General features: G+C 42.1%; 1 protein-coding gene across 1 annotated transcript in view; it reads left to right on the forward strand.

Annotated features, from left to right (window-relative positions):
- The window catches only part of gpsm1b (G protein signaling modulator 1b), a 247,444-nt gene that overhangs the window by 74,217 nt on the left and 159,659 nt on the right, over positions 1-13,568 (forward strand). Inside the window, exons 3-4 of the mRNA XM_078550101.1 lie at positions 4,581-4,802; positions 6,761-6,896. Coding sequence (XP_078406227.1) covers positions 4,581-4,802; positions 6,761-6,896 — 358 coding nt within the window. The remainder of the gene's footprint in view (positions 1-4,580; positions 4,803-6,760; positions 6,897-13,568) is intronic.

Here is a 13,568-nt window from a genome sequence, read left to right on the forward strand (position 1 = left end):
ATCAACCGTGATCTAATTGAATGACAAAAGAGACTCAAGGGGCTGAACGACCCCCTCCTGTAGAATATGTAGAAAATAGAATCATAAAATGGTTACACTACAGAACGAGACCGTTCAGCCTGTCATGTCTGTCCTGGCTCTCAGCAAAAGCAACTTGCCGAGTCCCACATGTCTGCCTTTTCCCCTGTTGACCTGCATTTTTTCTTATTCAGATAATTATCCAATTCCCTTTTGAAAGCTACAATTGCATCTGCCTCCACCACACACTCTCAGGCAGAACATTCCTGTTTTTAAAAAAAGCGTTTTTCCTCATGTTGCCTTTGATTCTTTTGCTAGTTGCCTTAGATCCTGTTCCTATGTTCGTAATTGGCCATTCCGCACATTGCACACGGCAAGAACTTACATACAACAATGTGCTGCTGCCTACTAAAGCAGTAACCACATATAAAAATGATGTATTACATTGAGACATCCTGATGGTGATACATAAAATGAAGTACTTTTCTTCAAGGGTGGGGGATGGAGGGACAAGCTGGTGACAGATGCTCTTTGTTTCAGACAGGTTGACAGTTCAGGTTATGTAAGAAGTACTTGCACTGCAGTATTCCCTTTTCAAATTTTTATTTAAACCTGTGAAGGTTTTAGTCTTGACTTGCAGCCGAATTTCTCAGCTTTATTTGAGACTGCCAACCAGCCCAGAGATTAGGGCCATATGTGCTGTAGACTTTTAAAAAAATATAGTAACAACTGAAGCAGCCAAGAAACCAACACTTTGCAGTACAGTGCTCAAGCTTTGAGAATGTGCAGGCTACCAAGGCAAGTTGCGAGGCTAATTTGAGGTCTTTCTCCTTTTCTCTCCCTGCTTTTCGACATACTATTTTAGAAAAGAGAGTCATGATACAAGGAAGTGTGGCTTTGTTGTGCACAGTCTTGGCTGTACAATCTTGGTGGGAGGTGGGGATTGAGTGAGTGAGTAAGGGTTGGGTGGGGCTGGTTCGAGTTTTGTGGTCAGGCTGTCAGGGTTTGAATCAGGCTTGGATGAAGCATTGGGCATGATCAGTTCGGTTATTTTCCAAACTTCAGTTTGAGCCCATCTTGCAGGCTAGTTGTGACTTTTGGCGGCACTTTTAAGCTACCACAAGGCGTCTCACTTTCTATAAATAGTATTTACTTCCACGCTGACTTGAGCTTACAAGACATATCTAATGGAGGATACTAATTAATTGTTTATTCCTGCAGAGAAATAAAAGTTCAGTGCCACCATCTGACCTGCAGCCATACGCTGCAATGTTCCTCCAGGCCATGTCTATTTTAGGATATAAACCCTATCATTCTGTATGATTGCACCATGGAACATGTACAATGAGTACTGAAACCAGTGGAGTGCATTCAGCTAAAACTGAAAACGAGCAGCTTTATTTCAGTGGAATTGGGATTTTTCTACACAACTGGATGTTCAAGTGTACGTTTGTTAACCTGAGACATTTGGAATACTGAGTGTTACTTTTCTTTGATGCCAGTGGACATGTACCAGTTGCATAAAGTGCCAATTTTCTCAGGGAACACAAGTCCCAAGCACTCCTATCCCTTTATCATGGTGTGTTATGGCCCTTGCAGCTTACAATGTGCAGTTCAACAACAATTGACAAAGTTCCTGGGATTTCATGTGGAGTTGAATGTCACTTTGGTCACCTGGTACGAAGTGGGGGTAAGTCAGAGGACTTCTCATGACTCTACACTTGGGCCTGGTGTGGAGAAACATTCACAGATACAGAATGGACCAGATGGCCTTTTCCTGCCTGTCACTTTCAGAAGTTCTTGACCAGGAAGGATCTGGCTTCTCCAAAATACGGACCATCGATCTTGGTTCAAAGAGTAACTGCAGTGAAAAGACAGTAATATCCGAACACATTATTAGAAATAGCTTCAGACAGAAATTATGGTGGAGTCCAAAACTCTGGGCCATAAATACAGGATAGCCATCAATAAATCAGTAAGGAATTCAAGAGAAACTTCTTTGTCCAGATTGCTTAGAATGTGGGGTTCATCATGACATGGAGGAGTTGAGGTAAGTAGCATAAGGGGAAACTAGTAAGTGCTTGAGTGAGAGAGGAATATAAGGATATATTGATAGGGTTAGATAGAGAGGTGGGAAGAGGCTTGATTGCAGTGTCAATGCTGGCATGGACCGCTTGAGCTAACTGGCATGTTAATGTGTTGTAAATTCTATATAATACAATGTACATTAATCATTCATCATTGGAGCATCCATCTGGTTTTATTGAAGGCTGCTTCCAGGAATTTCTCTCTTGTGCTAAGTGATACACAAGTAGTGATTCAGCACTAAAATTAACCAATTTTACACTGGATTATGTGCTGGTCTGGTTGCATATTATGCTTGCATGACACTTTTAACAGGCTGTTAAAAACTCATCCATGAGAATTTGATTTGATTTGCCCTCCCCCCTGCGGTTTCCACTGGTGGCCTGTTGGATCATAATCACGTGGCATAAACTGAACCCTGCACTACCTGATGTCACAAATACGTTAGATGTTTGGAAATTCCAGAGCTATCAGTGATGTTTGCATAAAGAAAGATTTGCATTTATAGCGTCTTTCATGACCTTTGGACATCCCAAATCACTTCACAGCTAATGAAGTACTTTTTGAAATGTTTTGAAGTCATTGTTGTGATGTAGAAAAAGTGGCAGCCAATTTGTGCACAGCAAACTCCCACAAACAGCAATGTGATAATGACCACAAAATCTGCTTTTGTGATGTTGATTGAGGGATAAGTATTGATCAGGACATTGGGGAGAATTTCCCTGCATTTCCATGAAATGGTGCCATGGAGTGCTTTACTTTCACCTGAGAGGGCAGATCAGCTCTTTGGTCTTAACATCTCACCCAAAAGATGGCACCTGCAGCAATGCAGTTCTCCCTCTATACAGAATGATAATAATATTACTAAGTGTTAGCCTAGACCTTTGCGCTCAAGTATCTGGAGTGAGGCTCAAACCCACAATCTTGTGATTCTACTTCAGAAGAGTCATACGGACTCGAAACGTTTCTGTTTCTCTCTCCACAGATGCTGTCAGACCTTCTGAGTTTTACCAGCGTTTCCTGATTTTATTTCAGATTTCCAGCATCCACAGTATTTTGCATTTACCTTCTACCCTAATTCTACCCTGTCGAGCCCTGTAAGAATTTTGCATGTTTAAATGAGATCACCTCTCGTTCCTCTAAACTTCAGAGAATAAAGGCCCAGTCTATTTAATTGTTCCTCATAGGACAATCCCTCCATCCCAGGAATTAATTTAGTGAACCTTCGTTGCATTCCCTCTATGGCAAGTTTACCTTCGTTTAGGTAAGGAGACCAAAACTACACTCAATACTTCAGATGCAGTCTCACCAAGGCTTTATATAATTGTAGTAAGACATTTTTACTCCTATACTCCTATATCTCTTGCAGCAAAGACAAACATACCATTTGCCTTCTTAATTGCTTGCTGTACCAGCATGTTAGCTCTCAGTGAATTGCAGGCTTGATTCTATCCTCAACCTTTGCCTTTTACTTGAATTTGTTACTGGGCATTGAACAGCAGTGAAAAGCCCAAGAGATTTTTCTACTCTGCCGCCCCCCCCACACCCTCTCCACGATCCCCAGCCCCCAATCCTGCAGCCTGCCTCCAGTGTCTCGTCAGTTGAAGGTCTTTGAGGTCAATTGTGGTGCCCCAATTGTGATTTATTGTATGTGTAAAGTTCATTCACAATTCTGAACTCTGGTTGCAAGTCTGGTAAATGAGGTTGTTAATGTGAAAATAAAAGCTGGTGAAATGGTTATGGTGCTGTTGCAAATGGCAACTACAGAGCTATCCAAAGCTTGTTTCAAGATGTGATAGTCACGATAAAGGTTTTGACTGAAGTCACTTAATTAAAGTTGAGATTAAAATATATCTGTACATTTCCTTATTATAGCTCTAGAATCCCCTCCCTAAACCACCTCCGCCTCTCTCCCCAATACCTACCTCTTTGACCAAGCATTTGGACATCTATCCTGCCATTTCCTCAGATGGTTCAGTGTCAGTTTTTTGTCTGATGCTCCTGTGAAGCGCCTTGGTACGTTTTCATTATGTTAAAGGTGCTATATAAATGTAAGTTCTTGTTGCTGCTGTACAAAAATGGTGTGAAATAGCATACGGGCAGCAGAGTTGGATGAGTTCAAGTTTATTTATGGAGCACGGAAAATGGGAGGCCAGCCAGGAGAGCATTGGAATAGTCAAGTCTTAAGATAACAAAAGGCATGGATGAGGGTCCCAGCAGCAGATGAACTGAGGCAGGGGTGGATACGGATGATGTTATAGAGGTGGAAGTAGATGCCTTGGTGATGGAGCAGATTTGTGGTCAGAAGTTCATCTTGGAGACAAATCAAACACCAATGTTGCGAAACGGTCTGATTCAGCTGTGAACAATTGCCAAGGAGAGGGGCAGGACGATTTTTAGCACTGTAACCAACTTAATAGAAACGTGTGTAAAGAATGAGTTTGTAATGTATACGTATATCTTTTTACAATGAATAGAATGGAGGCATCGTGCCTCGAGCTCGCCCTTGAAGGGGAACGTCTGTGCAAAGCTGGAGATTTCAAGGCTGGAGTGGCATTCTTTGAAGCAGCTGTGCAGGTTGGGACAGAGGACTTGAAGACTTTGAGCGCCATCTACAGTCAGCTGGGCAATGCCTACTTTTACCTGAAGGAGTATTCCAAAGCTCTGGAATACCATAAGCATGATCTAACCCTGGCCAGGTGAGCTCACTACAAGGTAAAACTGAAAAACCTAAAAGTTATTTGTAACCTGACTTGCAGAGAACTCATTCGCAAGGCTGTGTGGCCTTCAGAAGTTAGGGTTCAAGGTGCACTGTTGATAAAGCTCCCCTGTTTTGTTTCTCCATTTAACTAATGTATGCCATTCGTAGACTTGTGCAAGGGTGCAGTAACAGAATAATATAAAACCTGTTTTGTAGATTTGCAAGTTTTCTGCTGTTGGAAAAAATATATTGCACTGACAAATATACCTGAGCTTGAAGCACGCATAACTTTACTGGGCACCCGAGCTTAGTAATTACAGTGAAACCTCTGCAAATGACCGTGCCCAAAAAGAGGGCACTTATTGAGAGACTTAAATAACTCGTGTGTTAAAATGCACATGAGGCACTCCGGAACCACAGACACCTTGCAAATTACAAACTGTGGACAGCAGTTGTTGATGCACTGAGCACCTTTTTACAAGTTAAAACACAAAATGGCCCGTTGATAAGCTGCTGCACCTGGAACTTTTACCAAGTAGAGACCGCCGGCATTTCTTCTCTAGTGCCCCCAAGTTCAATGTGATGTCAGCGGACACTGGTCAGTGCGAGGCAGCGATGGGTTTCATGGAATGGGGAGTTCTTTACTCGGCAGGCATAGCAGCAGAGAGACCATTCTATCTTGGAGATTGGATGTTGCCATTGCTCTAACCATGCAAGAGGGCATAGGCAAGCTGGTGAAATGGGTGAATTTAAACATGGCAGGCGGAATTCAGCACACAAGTGTGAGATGATACATTTTGATAGGAGAATGAGGGAGAGAGACAATACAAGCTAAATGCTTTGAAGTGGTAGTGAGAAGAGAGAGACCTGGGGGTGTTTGCGCACAAATCTTTCAAGGTGGCAGTCCTGTTTTAACAAAGCAGTAAATAAAGCATAGAGGATCCTTTCCTTTCATTTTGCTGTTGGCCAGGCCAGCATTTATTGCCCATCCCTGATTGCCCTTGAGAAGGGCTTTAACAAGAGAGACATTGTGCTCAGAAGCAAGGAAGTTGAGCTAGACTTATATCAAGTATGGACTTGGTCCCAGCTGGAACATTGCGTCCAGTTTTGTGTGTCACACTTTTAGGGAGGACGTGAAGGTTTCACAGAGGGTACAGGAAGATTTATGAGAGTGGCTCCAGGGATGGTGATTACATTTGCCAAGGTAAGCTGGAGAAGCTGGTGTTGCTCCCTTTGGGGCTGAGAAGGCTAAGAGGAGATTTGGTAGAGGTGATTTAAAAAAAAATGAAGGGTTTAGAAAGGGTAAATAGAGAGTAACTGTTTCCTATGGCTGAAGGGTTGATAACCAGAGGTAAAGATTTAAGGTGATTGTCAAAGAACCAGAGGTGACAGGAGAAAACTTATTTGTACAATTCCTGGTTAGGATTTAGAATACACTATTTAATAGCATGGTGGAAGCATATTCAGTGGTAGCCTTCAAAATGGAATTGGATAAATACTTGAAGGAGAAATATTGCATTGATACAAGGAACTGGATTGGTATCGAAAAGAGGCAGTGCAGCCTCAAGGGGCTGAATGGCCTCATTCTGTGCTGCACTGTTCTATGATTCTATATCAGGGGTAGAGTCACTTCTCTGCTGCTGTGAATGCTGGATAAAGATATCCCCTTTCTACTGAAAATTTTTACACCGTGTAAAATTATCATTTTGCAATAACAAAGACAGCTTAAGGTGTCAGTAGCATCCAGGTCTCTGCATTGATTCGTGGTGAAATTTGGAGGAATATCTTGTTCTGTCATTTCATAGCACCTAGCCTCAAGATACTGAACCACTAGAGCTCTGGGTGTAGATGTTTGCAATGTGTGTAAATAAATGGTGTCTTAGTTGTAAAAATTCAACACTGATATTTAAGTTTGAATAAGAAAGCCATCAGGAATTGATCTTTCTCCCTCAAAAGGACCATTGGGGATCGGATTGGTGAAGCAAAAGCCAGTGGCAACCTAGGAAATACGTTGAAAGTGCTTGGAAGCTTTGACGAAGCAATTGCTTGTTGTCAAAGGCACTTGGACATCTCAAGAGAACAGAAGGATAAGGTAATCTTGATTTTGAAATGGAGCATGCAAGGCTTTGTTTTTTCATAAGTTAACTCGCATCCTGTTAATGGTTGATTCATGAGCAGGTTGACTTAAAGGCCCGGACAGCCATTGATAAATATATGGTTAAGTGTTTAATGCAGTGTTGGAGGGAGGACACCAGATTTCTGAGGCAGGTGGGACCAGTTCTGGGGCAGGTGGGACCTGTACAAGATGGACAGGTTACACCTTAACAGGACCGGGACCAATTTCCTTGCAGGGAGATTGGCAGGAACATGGCAGATGGAATATAACGTGGAAAAATATGAGGTTATCCACTTTGTAGGAGAAACAGATGTGCAGGATATTTCTTAAATGATAAGAGATTAGAGAATGTAGATGTACAAAGGGACGGACGGTGTCCTCGCCAATAAGTCACTGAAAGCTAACATTCAGGTGCAGCAAGAAACTAGGTAGGCTAATGGTATGTTAGCCTTTATCGCAAGAGGATTTGAATGCAGGAGTAGCAAAGTCTTGCTTCAATTGTATAGAACCTTGTTTAGACTGCACCTGGAGTAGTGTATGCCGTTTTGGTCCCCTTACCTTAGAAAGAATATTATTGCAACGAAGGTTCACTGGACTTGTTTCCCGGATGGCGGGACTGTCCTATGAAGAGAGGTTGGGGAAACTGGGCCTGTATTCTCTAGAGTTTTGAAGAATGAGAGGCGATCTCATTGAAACCTACAAAATACTTAAAAAGATAGACAGGGTAGATGCAAGTAAGATGTTTCCACTGGTTGGAGAGTCTAGAACCAGGAGACTTGATTTCAAAGTAAGGGGAAAGCCATTTAGGACCGGAACAAAGAGAAGTATTTTTACTCAGAGGGTTGTGAATCTTTGGAATTCTCTACCCCAGAGGCTGTGGAAACTCAGTCATGGAGTATGTTTAAAGCAGAGATTGACAGATTTCTGAACACAAATGATGTGAAGGGATATGGGGATAGTGTGGGGAAAAAGGCCTTGAAGTGGATGATCATCCATGATCATACTGAATGGTGGATTAGGCTCGACGGCTGAATGGCCTAGTGCTGCTCCTATATTCCTAAGAAATGCAATTTGATGTTTGGAGTAGCTGAATGGCCTCCAGTCCAGGTGAGTGAGTACATCCCTTCTGGGGAGAGGAGGATTTCTGAAACTGTAGTTGACGAAGCACATTCCTTGCAATCACGTATTGGCTAGACAGAATTGACTGGCTGACCAGCGAACAGCTAGAGCATGAGGCCTCCTGAAACAGTGGCCTTGGAAATGGAAAAAATATGCAGAGAGAAAACTTCAACTTAGGTTCTGAATTTTGAAATGAGTTGCAGAAATAAATAAAGAACTTAAATTTCTTTTGCTCCTTTCTTGACCTCAGGATGTCCCAAAGCACTTTACAGCCGTTGAAGTAAAATGGAAGCATTGTTCTAATGTAGGGAAATGTATGGCCAACTTCTGCACAGCAAGGTCCCACAATGAGCAGTGAAATAAGCATCCAGAAAATCTGTTTTGGTGGTACTTGAGGGATAAATGTTGGCCAGGACTAATAAGAACTGGGATCTTGTAAGCTAACTTGAGAGGACACATGTGGACTCTGTTTAATGTCTCATCAGACAGCGTAACACTTCCTGATTAATGCTCTGAAATGTTGGCCTTGATTATGAGCTGAAGTCTCTGGAGAGGGACTTGAACCTCTGACTCCGAGCTGAGAGTGTGATCAGTTGAGCCAAGTCTGACACCTTCAGAGTTTAGAATGTTAAAAACATTTGTAGGATTGGAAATAAGTTTCTGTTTGTTGTAATTGTTTTGGTTTATTCAGCAACAGTAAAACTGAAATAAGATTTAAAAGCCTTGGAGGTCTTGAATTTCTAACATTAGATTACTTTATTGTGTGAGATGAGTAACTGAATCTCGTGTGTTTTTTTTAAATTTACTGCAGCATTGGATAGACTGTGCTGTGTACCCTGTGAATACATAAATATATTTAACAAAGTGCAATTGGTAGCTGAACCATGTTAATTGTATATCAATTATGTTTAATTATATGCTGATGGAGGGTATTAACTGAGGTTTAACTTAAATACATATAAAAGAGACACTTGCTGAAAATGTGGTATGGTTAAGTTAGGAGGTGTACGCTTGTAATGTTTAACTCTATAAGTGAATGTGAGACTGAGTAAAGATTGGACCCAGTATCACCTTTCACCAACTGGCTGTCCTGAGGTTAAGCCCTTGTTCCAATCTGAGTTAGGGAGTCTCTGAGAACAAGGTCAATACTCAGATTTTCAGTTGTTGTCAGCCCATGCCTTTCTGCATAAAAGGATCAGGGAACATTCTGCTCAGGAATCGGGGATGTTGATATCTGGTTTTGTGCATAATTTTGATAAAATGGATCCCTGGCTATGTGAATGTGCATGTATGTTGCAAGTTCTAAACACTTCAGAACCTAAATGACAGGTTTTACTGTTTGTTGAAGACCATTTGAACTTGCGTTGTACACTGTATAATACAAATCTAAAGCACCTTTTAATCTGTTCACAAGTGCTTGTAAATTGTATCAAGAATTGTAAAAAAAAAAGCACTCACGCAGGCACCTAACTCTGTCAATGCAGAATGGAATTTTTGCAATGTTATTTTGAAAAATCAGCGTCAGCTGTGTATTTCCTATCCATGATTTCACTGTAACATTGAGAAGAGCATTTTAGGGTATCTTGCAGAAACAAAAGTATAAACGTAATATAACTGGCACTGAATTAAAATCCAGCCCATGTCCCAGCTTAATGCCATTTTAACTTGACCAGCAATTTGTTTATTAAACTTATCCTCAACTCAAAATCTAAAACACAACTGAAGAATAAAGTGAAACATTTCACAAGTATCTGGATCAGAACTTCTATTCAGGAGGCATGCCTGTTAAAGCTTCTGAATATTAGAACATAACATAGGAACTAGGAGCAGGAGTAGGCAATTCAGCCCCTCGAGCCTGCCCCGCCATTCAATGCGATCATGGCTGATCTCATTTCGGCATCAACTCCAATTTCCCATCCTTTCCCCATAACTTTCCAACCCATTACTATTGATCTACATAATATCGATCTACATCTTCAGGATTCTGATATTCCAAATGTGAACTCCCCTGACGACCCATGGTATCCAAATAATCTCTGCTATTTCCTACAGTCTACAGCCTTCTGAAGGTTGGAATGACTGTACAATCTTCCATTTCTCTCATTGTCAACTTGAACAACAAGCATCAAATGTTAATACGATCCAAGACAGTTGGTGAAGCAGAAACCAAGACACAGAGATTTTCTTTATTGAGAGAGTTTATTAACTTGTTCAGTCTCTCAGCTCTCCTCCCAGTGTCCCAGCTACCCCCTATTTATATGTGCTCAAAGTGTATTAATACCCATGACCTATTCCCTTCACCTTAACAATGTAATTGATGAGACGTTAACAAAGTTGCCTCTCTTTCTGCACCTGGCATGGAATGCAAGTCCTGTAATGCACATGCATCATGTTGGTGATGTTACCGTGTACATTGCATGTGTAAGTCATCATGTAATGTGCGACTAATATGCAAGACTAAAATGTTGACCTTTCTTCAGTTGCTGCTTGGACCTGTTGCGTATTTCCCGCACCTTTTGAATTTAAAATTTCTATACCCACGCCTGGGGCACTGTCCTACTGCGCATTGCAATAAATGAGTAATGCTATAATGGCAATGGATGTTGTTCTTGCTTGTTCCAGAGCTGGCCCTCCAATTTCCCTCATCCTGTCACAACAAATGCAGCCAAGAAGACATGAAGACATGAGAGATCGATTAGTCGATTTATTGGGGTGGCGGTGGTGCAGTGATAATGTCACTGGACTAGTGATCCAGAAGGCCCAGACTAATGCTCCAGGGACACGGGTTTAAATCCCATTGCAGCAGCTGGTGGAATGTATATTCAATTAATAGAAGAAAGCTAGTCTCACAATGAAGCCATTGTCGATTGTCATAAAAACCCTTCTGGTTCAGTAATTTTTTTTTAGGGAAGGAAATCTGCCGTCCTTACCTAGTCCTACCTGACCCACAGCAATGTTGTGGATACTTAAAATGCCCTCTGAAATGACCTAGCAAGCCAATCAGTTGTATCAAACTGCCAGAAAGTCTACAAAAATGAATGAAATTGGGCATTAACCTAGGCCTTTACTGTTGCTGGGTCAAAATCCTGGAGCCCCTTCCCTAACAGCACTGTGGGTGTACCAACATCACATGTACTGCAGCAGTTCAAGAAGGCAGCTCAACACCACCTTCTCAAGGGCAACTGGGGATGGGCAATAAATGCTGGCCCAGCCAGCGAAGCCCACATCCTGTGAACAAACTTTTAAAAATAGTCGATATGTCAAGCCCTCGAGCTGTTAAACGTATTGGAGTGTAAAAAGCTAGAATGAGTGTTTATTCCAGCCAGATGGAGAAACTGGATATTTATCAATTTTAATATAAAACAAGTGAGTCTAATTTTATAAGCTTTCCTCAACCACTTGCCATTATGCTATGTTTAACATAATGCAGCATTATGCTGCAGTGAACAACCAGAATAAGAGAAAAATTCAAGGCTGTAATGCAATAAGATCTGTAAAAAAAAAATTAATTTCTTCAAACAAACATCGCTTACAAAAATTCAAAGATCAGATTTTCCTGATAGCTTTAACATTGGGACAGTAATGTAAACATTAAAGTAACGTGGTGAAGAAATTAGAAGGAGAAGAGACGACGAGCTGGTGCATTGAAATTCCTTCTGCTGAACAAAGCTGGAGGTTTCAATTACCCTGTTTGATTTTGGTAACCTTGTGACTGGCTCATGCAGCTTGTGCAGAGGATGTTCTGTGTGTTGCTATGGTGTTATTCATTCTTCTCATGATTGTTTTTTTTCCCCTGAATCTAACATTCATAAGCTCGTCATTCCCAATTGATGATCTAGCTTTTGTTTAAACACTGGTGACGGGAGCAGAAGGAAGCCATTGTAAAACTCTCAGAACTCCACCACTCATGGTGCATTGCTTGTATCTGGTTTGGAGTTTGACAGCTATATGCCAAGGCTTCACCCGATCGGCTGGATACTGCACATTTGGCTGGCTGTGGCTGCTGCAAAGCAACACACCAGCTACAGAATGTAGAGCACACAGCTTTTCGTTACATCCCATCACATCATGGTAATTATGCATTAAATAGCAGCAGTTCCAAACGCATTCTTTTGTGGACAAGGCCACACAAAGTCTATCCAAGCAACTCCGTTCTGCAGCCTGCTGTCTACTTCGACATCTGATATCACAGAATCATAGAATTATACAGCACATAAGGAGACCATTCAACCTATTGCATCTGTGCTGGCTCTTTGATAGAGCTAAAAATGAAGGGGAAAAGCGAAAGCAGCAAAAAGAACATGCCATGACCTGAATTGATAACATACGGCCAGACAACCCACATGACAATATATGCCCTACATTGCCATAAAGTCTGCAGATCCTGAATTGGCCTCATCAGCCAATTAGCCCACTCCTGTCCTTTCCCCATAGCCTTGTAAATTTTTCCCCTTCAAGTATTTATCCAGTGTGTGTCGGGTACTCATTCACTGCTGTGAGCTGGCAACTGCAGATTTGCATTATTCGTTTACTCCATAGGGTAGGTTGTACTGTTCACACCAATTGGCGTTTTCCACAATGCTGAAGAATGACATTGCAGGGGGAACTCATCAGCTGCTGGAAGATGTTAACCTTGTGTCCTGTTATCAGAACACCTCATGTTTTCAGCTCAGTGTCTACCAGTGTTTGAGTGCAGAGGGGAAAGTGACTACTGCTGAAGCTGCTCACCTCTTCACAGGTGGATCTACCATTCGACAGAGTGTGGTGGTGTTGGTGCATGGCTGTGCAATGGTCAAGAGGATCATGGTTCACTGTCATTTGTGAGGAGCTCCTGCTCCTGGTACCCATTGCCACCGAGCTTGGGCTGAAGTTGACACTCGATGACCAGCTGGTAATGGGTTCATGAGTCTTTTTGGGAATGAGGTGGCTGCAAAATGGCACGATTGTAATGGGAAAAATTGAACCTTGTTGCTGTGACAGACTTGATGGTCCAAAACTTGAAACAGACAGATTTTCAGTACTCTGGTTCGTTGTTGATATTTGACCTACCATTGGGGCAAGAGGTCTTGGATCTTTCTCCTGCTGATCCAGCCTACATTTAAAGCATAAGTTCTAATAAGCCTGTTCCTGTCCCAAGCAACTCATTTCTTCCCATCTTAACTCCATTCTCTCTCCCCTTGTCCTGTCTCTTCCCACCTACATCCGCGATTCCCCTGATGCCATACGCCATTATCAACAATTTCCAGTTCCCTGGCCCTAACCGCTGCTGCTTCACCATGGGCGTGCAATCCCTCTACACCTCCATCCCCGACCAGGGTGATCTGAGGGCTCTCTGCTTCTTCCTTGAACAGAGGCCCATCCACCATCACTCTCCTCCGTCTGGCTGAACTTGTTCTCTCACTGAACAATTTCTCCTTTAACTTGTCTCACCTCTTCCAACTAAAAAGTTGGGCTGTGGGTACCCGCATGGGCCCCAGTTATGCCTGTCTCTTTATGGGGTATGTGGAACATTCCTTGTTCCAGTCCTAC

This window comes from Cetorhinus maximus, chromosome 10 (assembly GCF_964194155.1).
Source record: "Cetorhinus maximus chromosome 10, sCetMax3.hap1.1, whole genome shotgun sequence".
Classification (NCBI taxonomy): Eukaryota; Metazoa; Chordata; class Chondrichthyes; order Lamniformes; family Cetorhinidae; genus Cetorhinus; species Cetorhinus maximus.